The 14,146-nt window shown below is 36.9% G+C and overlaps 1 protein-coding gene across 2 annotated transcripts in view; it reads right to left on the bottom strand.

Annotated features, from left to right (window-relative positions):
- Nucleotides 1-3,679: 3,679 nt before the first annotated feature.
- Nucleotides 3,680-14,146, bottom strand: part of FRMD3 (FERM domain containing 3) — a 124,409-nt gene continuing 113,942 nt past the window's right edge. For both annotated transcript variants that reach the window (XM_054004481.1, XM_054004482.1), the window contains exon 14: nucleotides 3,680-4,275. In XM_054004481.1, coding sequence (XP_053860456.1) covers nucleotides 3,680-4,275 — 596 coding nt within the window. The remainder of the gene's footprint in view (nucleotides 4,276-14,146) is intronic.

Below are 14,146 nucleotides of genomic sequence, written 5' to 3'. Positions count from 1 at the left end.
AAATGCACCTCTGGCATGACATTTCAGTGAGTTGCAATTTCAGAGAAATATGTGAGATTATTCAGAAAGAAGTTATGGCAAATGCTGTGTTTCTATCTGAAGTAAAAATACTTTCTTTTACAAATGCTAATTTCATAAATTAAAGTAGGACTTCAGAATACAAACAACGTTGAGGAGGATATATTTTATTCTTATGTTAAAGCAGGAAGGCAACATCTTTTGAAGACTGTATTACAGCCTACATCCTTTTAACTGAATTAATAGGTCTACCTGTACTATATAGTCCTGGTTTTTTTACGTTTCAAATTGCCAGAATTTATTTAGATTTTGGCACTTTCTATACATTACAGTAATATCTTCATCTAAATGTTTTACATGCTCAGGAAGTCTGTTCTATTTCTCTTAGCTCCCCAGAATTATAATAAATTGCTTCATTGCAGTGCATTTCTTACCAAAAACTTTTGCTCTATCAGAGCTCCAGACCAACTCAATGTAAGAAAGCACAGCTTTTCCTACATAACACTCTAGCCAGACCTCCCTCTACAAGATCACAGCCGTATGTCCACTACCTGACTGTAAAACCAGCCTCTCAGTTTTTACTCTGTGTGCAGCAATTGTATCTCAGGACTCTGGCTCACTCTTATGTGGCATCCAGGCAAACCAACACTCTTGGTAATTGAGCCTGAAGCCATGCTAATAACATCCTATTTTAAAGTACTTTTTAGTATCTCACCAGCTGATGAATAAAGAAAATCATATTGAAAACATTGTAAGAGTTGTAAGAGATCTCTACTATATTATATTCCAAGTACTTAATGACAAAAAGTATTATTTATAGAAAATCCTGCCCGATAAGAACCTCAAAACTACAGAAAGCTTTTCTCCAGTGTAATTTTATTACGGATTCCTGCCATCATATCAACATACAAAACAATCAGGATGTTGACATATAGAAATGTGAAATTCACTGTACAAAGATAAGGCTCAAGTTACAGGTATATTTTCCCCTTACACTCCATGAAATAAAACCATTTTTAATACTTCCCAGAGTTGTGTTTATAAATGTTGGACAAACCACAAAATAGATTTCAAGTACATAACATTTTACAATATATAATCCAAGCACAGACAGAAATACACAATACTGTACCTATAGACACTCCATAGTCCAAGTCTGTCATCTTTACTAGTAAAAAGCTGCTACTCTCTCTGAATGTGCCCAACCACATCCTTCTGTGTATGACATGGTCCTGGCCTTTAAGTTATAACACTTTCATGACTTTCAGTTAAATTACTTTGATAGACCAGGGAATATCAGGAAGGAAAGATGAGAATTTTAAAAGGCCAGGTGTGAATGTATGCACTTGTGGTTAGTAAATGCAAGCACATGTGCACACACACTTGCATCTAACCCTACATAAAACTTCACTGCACAATTTTTGAGATTACATTCTGATGTAACTGAGCTATTTTCTGACAAGATTTAAATCAAGCATTACAATACTCCTGGGGTGCACAGGGACGAGACTATGGTAACCAATTTTTTTTTTTAAAGTGATTATGAGACTTTCTAGGAGGTTGTATGGAACCATGTCTTCACAGTCCATCAGGATGTCTGCTACACAGCCTTCACCACTGAAAATACCTTTTCTGACCCCTTTGTTTAGCAACAATGCAAATGAATAATTTCCGGTTAAGACCAAATGTCTACATTTGTTCACTCTCCATTTCTATTAGGCTGGATGATTATTACCTCATGGGAAAGGATCATTTAGCTACAAGTAGCACAGGAAGAAATAGACATTAAATAACTAGTCATGAATGATTCTTCTGGGAAACAGATTATCAAAGACAAACAAAGACAATAAAAAACCACAGTTGTTTAATTTAGCCTTTGTTGGAGGGGAGATGAATAGTAATCTAAAAGTTTTCAGCTGAGGAAAGGAACTCCTAAACCCTGTAACTATTCTGTCTTTTAAAAACTGGAGAAGATTAGAAGGGAAGGAAAAATCATCTATGAAAATTGCCATTTTAAAACTAGACACTTGCAAAGGCTTACAAGAGAAAACCAAGCAAAAGAGATTCCCTGATACTGAAACTAAAGGAATTTATTTAGTAGGAATTAGACATGTGGTTACAATGTGTTAAATGCACATCTAATAAAATAGCCTCAAATATGTCTCCAATTCATAAATGTCTAAGCAGGAGAAAGAGTCTGAAGCCAAAATTCAAGTTCCTTAATTTAAATATGAAACAAGGCTGCACTAAGCTTGTGAGAGAGGAGGAATAAAAGCTTTCTTGCCTTAGATACAGCCTCTGTGGTATATTTGAGGGCCTTCAAATATTCTCAGCATTGACAAGATTTTACGTAAGTATATTCTCTAAGCTATATTGGAATACTTTTAGATATACAAATCCATGTTACAAAAAACAGCATTAGATCTTGTAACTGGCCTCATAATAACAAGGAATGAGGGTAAGTATGGTGCTATATGTGAAAGGAAGTATATTAGTATGCACAGAAAATATGTTGTCTTAGAGATTAGTCATAAAGGGTATCAAGCATGAAGATTCATCTCTTAGTTTAAGCCTTTAACTGTGAGCCAGTAGATTATTTTGATATCAACTGTATAGCCTAATGCTTTGCTTTTTAAAAGAAGTATGAGAAATTTACTCCTTTTTCACCTTTTCATCTTTATGATTCTTAAAAGTAGCTCACTCACCTACTGATTTTTTTTTTTTTTTTGCTAGTTACTATTATTGTCTTCTGTTATGTACAATAATCTACATTTAGACTGAAGACCTAATATTTCTCTAAACGTACTTGGACTATCTTGTAAAGACTTTCTACAGAACTGATAAAATGGAAGACAACCTGACAGATAGGAGGAAGGATCGTTTCAGTTCTGCTCACTTCCCCAAGCTTTAGAACTGGGCCTTTCAGAAATTCTTTTGCATACTTGCTGTCATTTCACCTTGCCCAGTCAGCCCCTACAGAACTTGAGTGAACTTTCTGTGTGTTTCCCAAACACAGTTCCTTTGTATAGAGCTACATTAAATTCATTCATTCTCCAGCCATAGTTTAAAAACAAATAATTGGTAAAACACTAAAAACACCCTGCATGCCCCTCTGCATTATTCTTTCTAATGTGCACATTTAAATAACATCATAAGTTTTCTTTCACTAAAAATTTACCAAAATATCTTAAAAACATAAAAATGTAAAAAAACAAACAAACAGAAAAACAAACAAAAACCGAAAACCCAGCATAAACATTGCTTGTATAGGCATTGGTTAGAAGAGATTGTTGCACTAAGGAGTATATTCAAAAAGGTTTTCTTTCAAAATTGTCAGTTTTAGTGTCATGGATTGAGAGGTTAAGGACAATGAAACTTATTGTGACCCTGTCTTATATGGTGTAATAAATGAGCTGGAAGTCTGAAATGTATTTAAAATAAAGCTTCTTTTTGGTTATTGAGAGGTGACTGTATAATCTGGTAATTAAAATGGCAATTTAAGTATGTAAAGGGAACTTAAGGACATGAAGAGTCTGTAACAAAAAGTGTAAGTGAGGATATGAAGGCAGCTGCCAACAGCTGGGTCCAGGGACATTATGGAAAGCTGTCACTAACTGAAATTTTGAATATAGCCCTTAGTTGTATTATATTTATGTAAAATTTAAAAGCTGCCCAGAATATCACGGATGAAGTTTATTTTGCAAGCCATCCACTGCCTAAGGGGGCAGTAATATTCAATATGAAACTGCTGAAACTCCGGCGTCTGGCGAATTTCATGAAGGAAAGAGATTTGAAGATCCGACTCCAAGAGAACAAGGAAAAGGGGGAACACAAACAACAATAGTCCAAGGCCTACAAGAAAAAGTCTGGAGAAACTCTTCACAAAAGCATTAACCTCTATGTTGCCCATTAGAAAGTCATAGCTCCATCTCAGGGCTCTCCGAGCTTCTTTCAGTTCTTCCTCCTCTGCAATTAAAAATGCGTTTTCATCTGCTTCAAGTTCCTCAAATGAATCAGTATCATCTTTCTCATTCTCTGCTCTTGGGCAGGTATCAAAAAGCATGTCAATCTCATCATCAACCGGTGTGGGCAGCAGGCTGGCACTTGGATTGTATACCAGCTCTGAGATGGTTAAGGGTTCCTCTTTCATCTTCTCTTCTTGTTCAATGGCAAGATCAATATCCTTCCCAGTATCCTTTACTGGAGAGCTTGAAGTCACAGGTACTGAAATCTCCTCTTCTTTTGGCAGTTGGATACCTGAAGAAATGATATTAAAATAATTATACTGAATTTCTCACAGCCTGGTGGCAAAAGTCAGCCTTCCAGTAGTATATAACAGATGTATGGAAAGAAGATTATGCAATATTTGCATATTAAAACCAGACTGTACACAATTACCAAAAACTAGAAAAGCTTTTTGAAGAGGGCAGTATCTTTACAACACTGCAGTACACCAGATCTGCTTAAGAGGGTCTGATGTAGCTACCAATAATAATAATGTAGTGCAAAGCAGAAAAGAGAGCACCTTATTTTCTACTGGCAATCTGATTTCTGGTATAAATTAACACCTACTACATGTGTGAATTGGTGCTTTTTGGTGTATAATAATAACAACAACAAAAACTACCAACTTTCATTGCTTTGACATGAATGAGTGTGGTAATTGTAAGATAATAGCTAAGGTTGAGAATAAAGCATGACATTAAAAAGAGACAACAGATCATCATGATAAATTCATGTTAACAGTAGAAAGGGCAAAAGGAGAGGAAGGTTAACATGATATGAGAATTAGATATCATTGGATAGCATTCTAACAGTGTCACCTGTTAAAAAAGCTCCTTCTCATGTTGTTTTTTTTTCTGCTCATCTAGTTCTTTTCTCTCTCTTCTAATTTTTTTCTGCTCATCTAGATCTTTTCTCTCTCCTCTAAATTTCTCTCTCCCTTTTACAGAAGAGACTTTCTTATGACATTATTCTCTGCTCTCTCAAAACTTACTCTCCTTTTTCCAGTCAATCTCTAACAGCAAGAAGTCTGCAAAGAAGTCTAGCTGTTTACAGCTACATCAGTACTTCAGTGACTGCTGTTAGTTGTCAATCGTAGGAGTGGAGAGGACAGTTGGGCACAGACCTGCCTTGCAAAGTGGTGTTAAGACACCTCCTCATAGAAATTCCCTTTTTAAGTATTCAAAATGGCCCAGACAAATCTCTTCCCCTGTAATTTGTTATCTTTTCCTTCTTCTCTAGACCTTACTAGCTATGGCACAAAGTGAGGTTTCTCATTTTGGCCAAATGACCAAAACCACTGAATTTCTACTTCCTTTCATTTAATCACTGAGCAAAGCATCTTGGGTTAGCATCTGATGGGTTTGTTTTCCTGAGCTGGCTGGACATGCATTCTTGTGGAAACAGCACATGACCAGGGACAGAGAAAGAGAGCAGGAGAGTTCCTTTCAGCATCAAAAGTGCATAACTGAAATAAAACTTTGTCCTCAATAATTATTAGTTCAATAATTCAATTAGTTTAATTTTCGTAAGTTTAATTTGACTTCCTACCTAATAATTGCTTGCATCCACTACTCTGTCCTCTCTTATCACAGCCAATTTAGAAATTGATCACATTTCAGCATGAAACTTGTTTTGTGCTGGAATGTAATTGTCTACACCAGTCTTTACATTAAGAAATACACTTGCCACAGTCATCAAGAGGAGGATACAAAACAACTGAAGTGTATGAATTCCAAGAAAAAACAGTATATGAACTCCAAGAAGTGAGAACAGATTTGGAGGATCTTTCTCCAAGCATCTTTCTCCTAAGTAACAGAAGGTAATGCTGGATCATCAAACCATACTCAAGTTACTTCAGAGTACACCCACATTGCATCAAATTACAAAAGCCAAAATTGTTTAACTCTGGAACCCAGCATTAAGAATCTATATGTATCTTTAGATACACAAGTACTACCATTTGATTCTCAAATATGCTTTTCAAATATTCTTAATATGAGTAAAATTTAAGTTGAGCTACTTACTTAGACATTTCAAAATGGTTGAATGCACCCAATTTTACTCTCCTAAATTTAGAATTCTGGCCATAGGCCTCTCTAAACCTGCTTAGGTGCAAAGTCAGTAATATATTTTCATCATGCTTCTCATCAGAGGATAGCTACACCTACCACAAAGAAAGGTCACCCCAATTTATGATTCTTGAGCCTCCTCTTCCTCCCCAGAGTAAATTCCAGCTTGCATGAAATGCACAGTGAACATAAACAACATATATTAACTTTCATTACAACTGTATTTTTCTCAAATAACTGGCAAACTTCTGACTGTGGGATTAACCTGTTGATAGAAGGCAACAGAGAAACCTTTTCATGTCACTCTTTTTGTTTCCTGAAGAGTTTGTATTGAAATGGTACTGTGTTGCTGCTCTGAAGCACACATCAGATATACATTCCACTATTTAATTTAAACTGCTAGGAAGAATTTTCCACTCCTTTATTTGTTACTTAAACTCATTAAATCAATGTAATTGCAGTTTATATCAGTCAAATACTAGTGTAAATCAATATTTGAAAATTCAGAATGGGCATTAAATGCTGCTGCTGCAAGCTTATTTGATATTTTAAAAAATTAAAGATATAAAGTTGTTCTTTTTGCTCCTTCATAGTCTCTGTAGCATCACGACATTTTTTAAATCAAGGAATGAGGAAAGAACAGGCTATTAACCAGAGTCAACATGACTGATTCCAGCAAAGTTTCAGTCATGTTGCAATGTATAGATAAGTATGTTGGGCCATTCATATTGTGATGGTTTCAAAAGACATAACTGTAAAGTCATTATAGCAAATATAATTTACAAAGTTATGCAGGCCTTAGAATATCACATTAAAGTACCAGACTTCCACAGTACAATGAATATTCCAGTAAGATAAAATTAAGAGAGAAGAAAGTTTTTTGGATTTTTTATTTTTCAGATAGCCCTCAAGAGAGCCAGTTATCTGAAGTAATAAAATAATAAAATCAAGTTAAAAGAAAAAGAATCCTCAAAATGTTCCAATGGAAAAATAGATTATAAAAGTTAAAGCAAGCCCAACTCCTAATACTCTTTAATTATTTTATGACTCTACTGCAAATCCTTTGCTCCTATTCAGACATAACAATTATTTTGGTTCTGCCCTTATAAGACTATCATTTTATATAATTTGTTGGCAAGATTTTGAAAAGTCTATCTCTTTAACAATAGTTAAAATTTATGTGGTGTTCAGATTTAAAGGATTTTGAGTTGAGAATTAACTTACATTTGAGAACCTCTTCTTTCCATTCTTTACTTTGAATTCTAAATGGCAGTTTACATTCCATAAATCAGAAACTTCTAATACAGATTATTGGAATATCAGGTAAATAAACTCAGGTTTATTTCTTATATTTCCACAGAAAAAGTTTGCTACACTTTTCTGGCAACTGAACAAATTTTACGAAGCCAGAGATCTCATTATCCTAGGTGAAACTCAGTATTCCTCTTCCACCAAATACTATGATTGCTCCAAGCCAGGAACATGAACAGCTGAATAAGACATGACATTATTTTGGTCATCTGCTGTGAACATGAACGTGCAAGAGGTCTGAGAGGTCTGACATAAAAGTTGTCAGCTGCTAGTATTTCTACAGGGGCCAAAAGCAGCAGCTGAGGATTAACAAAATGAAGGGCAGCTCTAGCTCCACCATTCTTAAGAAGCTGCAGTTACTGGAAGTACAGCACCCCAGAAGAATGTATCCTCTACTTATTAAAAAATTCAGTTCACACATTGTCTGTTGGCCGGATATCCTGCGCAGTGCTTTTCTTACCAGAAACACAATTACACACTTATAACACCCTTTAATATTGGAGAAAGGAACAAGTGTGAATATACACTAATTTTAAAGAGACAAATGGAAAATTAGATACGGTCCAGAGAGAACAGTGCTAGGAACATTTCATACACACATGTAAACAAAAAAGGCCAGCCAGGCTGCAGTTAGGAGAAATCCTTCCTGTTCTTTTTACTTCTTCCTCTGGAAATATCATGTATCCTTTGCTTATTTTCCATGTGGACAAAATCAATCTGTACTATGAATACAATGACTTTTCAGAGGGAAGGAGAAAGTGATTTTCTTGCATGAGCAAAGTGCATGAATATCACAAAGAAAATGTAGAAAAATGACACAGACTCTGGAATTCCATTGAATTTAAATATTTCCCTACACAGGATCTGTATCAAGCAGGATTTGCATCACAGCCAGAACCTGCCCTCAGAAACAGAAGGTCACAGATTTGTACTGTACCCACATCCCGTGCCCATAAAAGACACCTGTTACAGCTTTGCAAGGAGAGTTAATCAATGACAGTTTATAGTAACTCCTTTTTAGGCAGTGACCTGACTTTCCTGCTGGCCATTACTGTTTGCTTTAGTCTAATGGAAACTTCTAGAAGGGAGCAAAGCCCTGTCCCAGCTGCCAGTTCATATGACTTGGATGTTTTGTGGCACAGCTCGCCTCCTAGCTGTATTGTGTCCAATGTCACAGCTAGTACAGCCCCTGAAGGCCACTAGTCTGCTTTCCACACCCCACAGAGGTCACCCAAAACACAGAAGCAGAAGCAAAGCAGAGCATACTGCATGGAGGGCATTCTGGGATGCCTGTCTTCCATCTCTCTTTGGCCAAGAAGGAGTTCAATCCAGAGTTGTTGATCCCCTTCCAGAAACAGGATTAAGCAGCAATAGGACTGAAGGAAGCATCAGGGAGAGAACTGTATATCATGGGAGCAGGAATGAGAAGGCAAGATGCATTTATCAGCAGCTCAGAGAAAGAAGGACCTGGGGATGGGACTGCAGTGACTCAGTGTCCAGCACCATGCCAAGGACAGTGAGGTTGAAAAGTGCTGAGTACTGAGTGAAAGCTTAGCACCCCAGCAAAAGGGCAAGTGGGACATTTCAGCATTCCCACTCAGCTTGGGTGACCCCTCCCGGCACAGGTCAGCGTTGTTCTGAAAGGGTTGCAATGGGGCTCTCCCGAGGAGTTATGTCCCATGTTAGAAGTCTTGCACAAGATACTGCCTGTGCTTTGGTGCTGCTACATACGTGTTATATGCTGATATATAGCTATACATATATATTTTTTAAATATATGTATACTTTTTGCATATTTATTTCAAAAGGTTTAACACAGTATGAACAGTACTACAAAATCAAGGTGTTTTAATAACTAAGTTGTCCCAGCATACAAATCTCTTATGATTGCTGTCATTATATTAAACCAATAAGATGTCTTGCATCTATTTGAAGCCAGTATTTAACCTCTGAGATGTAAAAATACAAAACATATGTCAATAACAAAGCTTTTGCAATTTTGCTACTATGTTTAAATCAAGGGAATTAGGTGTATTCTCATAGATTCTACTATTTTCATTGAGTGGTGAACTCAAGCAAAAACAACCAGGAGCTGTTGCTACTCAGAGACAAATCACTGCAAGAAGTAGTTTCTCATATATCTACTGCACTCACTGCTTTCTAAATTTCAGATATCAAAAGAGTAAAAATATTCTAATCTTTGCCAGAACACTTGCAGTTAGTTCTTTGATTAAAAACTAATTTCTGAAATGAATATTCAATGCAAAGATTTAATATAGGTTAGTAAAAACTGAAATAATTCAACCTATAGGTGCCCAAATATCAAAAACAATCAATACTACAAAATCATGGAAAAACAAATTTAAAAATGTCTTATGACATTAAGGAAATGAACATATTTACTGACGGGGCGGGGGGAATGGATCTCTGGCAAAGGCATTTCCTAAAAAAAACCATCACTTTGCTGTTCAAAGTAATACTGAATGCTTTTTGTTCCTTGGGTTGTACTCCTCGTGTGTGTAGTAGAAAAGGGAGATAAATGAGACTCTGCCCAAGCCCCCACCATCATCCACCAGCCTTAGTACTATTATTCAGTATATGAAATTATTCAGTATCTAGAAAAATAAACCAAAGAAGGTTACAAACTGGAAAACTCAACTACTGCATTCAGCTCACATTCAAAATCTACTACCTTCTAGTTTAACAACTATTTAGTTTTGTCATAAATTACTACAAAGTATTTCCCCCCACCTCAGTCCCAAAAAAATACAAAGGCAAAATTCCAGTCCCTCATTTGTTACCAATTAACAAATAAATCCACAGTTTTCTGTAAGTTAATACAATAAATTTATGTTTTGAATAATTCATTCTCAATTTGCGACTTCGTTCTTGTCAGTAATTATTCTCTGCTGTACATGTCATTTACAGTACAGTTCCTTTCCATGTCACAACTATTAACTTAAACTGGGGTAAGAGGGTTTAAAAAAGGGGTTTGAGTAAAATAAATGTAAATTTACCAGCCCTTCTGGCTGTGATCTTGGAGCCATGCCGCAGCAAACGAATGCATACTTCCTTGTTGCAGTGGTTAACCATCCGCAAATGAATGCTTCTCTTGGTTTGGATTTTTACAAGACATTTCACCATGTTGACTATTAATTCCTCTTCTCAAAGTCTTGTAAAAGCTCTATCCATACCAGCTTTGACCTTTTATTAAGTTCCCACTGAGTTTTAAGAGACTAACACACAAGTCACTCTCAATGAATCAAATGACAAGCTTCTGACATGGCCAACAAAAATATCCCAGCAGGAACAGAACCAGAGGTTATTTTTAAACATTTCCAAATGCCTTATAATGTACAATACAAACTTTCACAGCACCCATCTCAGTTAGCAGTTGCTAGCATAACAGCTGAACCACACACAGAGGCATAAAAATATCTAAGGCACCAAAACACAGTGCAGTTTAAAAAGATGCCAGCATTTACAGTGCCATTATTTTTCTAAAATGCTTTAATATGCCAGTAATGTCAGTTCCCCATCACTGCCTGGAAATTATTTGTAAATAACATGTAAATACAATGGAAAAACCCCATGCTGTGCTTACAAATCTTACTCACAAAGCGAACCAGTGAGACCAAAACACATTAATTTCTAGTCTAGAATAAAAACCTGACCTGCCCATGTAAACACACGAACAGAAAATTTCTAAGTCTGGAAAACAAAAATTCTCTCTTTACATATGAGCTCCAGTTCCCACTTGAGGACAGTTGTTGGACAGATTCTTGTTGCACAGAAAGAACTGTTGTTTCAGAAGGCTGGGCACTTCCCTGTTCCTGCCCAGCAGAGATATATAGATTCCCAAAAAAGCATGATGCACCTATGCTGGCTGCTGATAACTTGCTCCAGCTGGGAGCTGGAAGGCACCCATATGCATAACATCACACTGTCCTAGTGGAAAAGAAACTCTTTCCTGGTACACCAAAGCCACAGAGAAGAGACAAACTGGAAGGAGTGTACTGGAGGGGATGTAGTCTCTCACTTCCCAGAATACTTATCTGTAATGTTTATGACATTGTGCTATCTGAATCCTCATTATCTGACGTCCTTGTTCTCTTTGTACCAGAAAATCAGTGATGTGCTTACAAATATGTGGGAAAGAAAGGAGTAGGGGAGGGAGTCCTGCAAATGTCTATTTTACACACAGATATTTCTCTCATAAAAGGCAGCTGCTTCAAAGAAGCTTTTGGAAAGATGGCTCTCTTTCCTACATGGCCTGTATAGTACAAATATCCAGCAGAGGTCCTGTTTACTCCTTCCTCTGCCAGAGCAAAGATGTCTCTTTTCCTTTCCTTCTCTGCAAGCACTTTTTTGTAGGTGTGAGGAAAGATCAAGTACCCCTTTGCTTCCTATGTCCATTTTGCCACCCCTTTAAAAGTAAGATTCTGTCTTCTTTCATAATTTTTATTCTCATTACTGTTGTAACAGCCAAAAAGGATGATTAAATTCTAAGTGGTTGACTCTTCATTGTGTACATGGCTACAAAAACTGGAAAGCATGAATTCTTACAAAAATCTAACCACCAATGTACAAGGACTCAAGTGTCAGCCAGACAAGGTTGTGAAAGATTTCCAACATTTGAAACATTTCCAAATGCCTCATAACATTGCAAACTTCCACAACATCCATCTCAGCTAGCAGTTGCTAGCATAACAGCTGAACCACACAGAAGCATAAAAATATCCAAGGCATCAAATCTTAGTGCAAGGGGAAAAAAAGGCCAGTGTGTTCCTACATACTGATGGTTGAGAAGTAAAATCATGTGTTTATGTTTAATGTGACCATGCTTATGCAAAAGAGAAATGACCATGTTCATTTCAAATTGCTGCCCATAGTTTTATCTGCACATAAGTAAGGGAGAAATCTTAAAATCTTACAACTGACTCAGAAACTCCTGAATTATACTAACTCTCAGCAAGAGACTGTTTAAAAAAATAAAATAGTTGTACCTACAAAAGTTCCACATGCTTCTCCTCTACAACCAAATCTTACACAGCTGAGCACCCTCACAGAGTCTGATGGTAGCAGGTGTGTGCTCATTCCTATACATAAAATCATTAAGGTTGGAAAGATCATCAAGTCTGTTAACCCAGCACTGCTGTGTTCACCACTAAACCATGTCCCAGGCACCACACCCACACGCCTTTTGAATGCTTCCATGGAGGTTATTGATTCAACCATGTCCCTGGACAGTTTGTTCCAATGTCTGACCATCCTTTTGGTAAGGAAATTTCTTTTATAGCCAAACTAAACCTTCTCAGATGTAATGTGAGGCCACTTTCTCTTGTTTGTTATTTACTACCTGGGAGACAAGACCAATCCTCACCTGGCTGCACACTCCTTTCAGGGAGTTGTAGAGACTGATAAGGTCACCCCAAGCCTCCTCAAGACTAAACAACCCCAGATCCCCCAAATGCTCCTCAGAGGACTTCTGCTGCAGACCTTCACTCACACCAGTGCTCTGGACATTGTCCAGCCCCTCAATGTCATTCTTGCAAGGAGGGACACAGAACTGAATGCAGGATTCGAGGTACAGCCTCATCAGCACTGAGCATAGCTCAGTTCTTGCTCCATGTGTAGTTGAACACATTAGGTTTTTTGTAGTGCTGCTATACAGATTCTGTGGCTGCCTTCTTTTACCATCTGATTTTGGTAAGACAGATTACTGCCTTTGCAGATGGTAGTCCATTGTCTCTGGATTTTCTAGCACTGGATGCTATCACAGCTTCACCTATTTGAGTAGACTATATATTTTTTTAAAAAAGGCAATACTATACCTCTCCAGTCACAGGATATTAATGTGGCTTTGACAATGTGATGAAAGCTTCTTTTCAATCACTTGATACTTCTGTGCTGAGATTTCATATATGAATTATTGATCTGATAACACTGACTTTTGCTTTTTGAACAACAAAAATGAAAGTATGCTTCACTGGGCTGAGACATATACAGAGATACCAAGGCTGTTTCATGTCTGTAGCACACTAAAGCAGTTCTGCAAGGCAGTGGTGTCAGTCTCAGAGATGGACAGCTCCCCTCTCCCCACCTCCTGCTCATGCCCTTACCCCAAAACAGGACCTTGGTTGACCCTCTTGATGACCCAGTCGATAGTTGAGTCAGACAATAATAGGAGACTGCACAGTTAAGGGGTTTTTGTTTGGTTTTGGTTTTTTTGTTTTAAGTTGGTTAGCTGTTGTTATTTGGTTTGGTTTTGTTGTTTTGAATTTATTTTATTTACTTTTTCTTTGGCTTTTTTTTTTTTGTTTGGTTGGTTTTTTGGGGTTATTTTATGGGGTTTTGTTTGTTTGTTTGTTTTTTGTTGTTGTTGTTAGGGTTTTTTAAACTCCTTCTCCTAGTTCACACTGTTATGATTAGTGCTGGTGCAAGGAAGAAGGTGGGAGTCCACAGAAGTGGATGTTGGGAAGAGAGCCAGCATCACTGTCGAAGAGCTATGAGATCAGTTTAAGTTGCAATTTGATAATATAGCCAAGTTTTCTGCAGGAAAAGACTGTAAAAGTCTAAATACTGTTAACTTAGCATCTGGTGATATTTAACAACATATAAATTATGCCATTAAATACCACCATCAAATATGTCTATTAGCTCATTATAGTAACAACAATCTGTCTGACTGAAAGGAAATGTAATTTTCAAACTTACGTAGCACAAACATTTAAAACAAGCAC

This window comes from Vidua macroura, chromosome Z (genome assembly GCF_024509145.1).
Source record: "Vidua macroura isolate BioBank_ID:100142 chromosome Z, ASM2450914v1, whole genome shotgun sequence".
NCBI lineage: Eukaryota > Metazoa > Chordata > Aves > Passeriformes > Viduidae > Vidua > Vidua macroura.
This window is presented reverse-complemented; position numbering and strand designations above follow the sequence as displayed.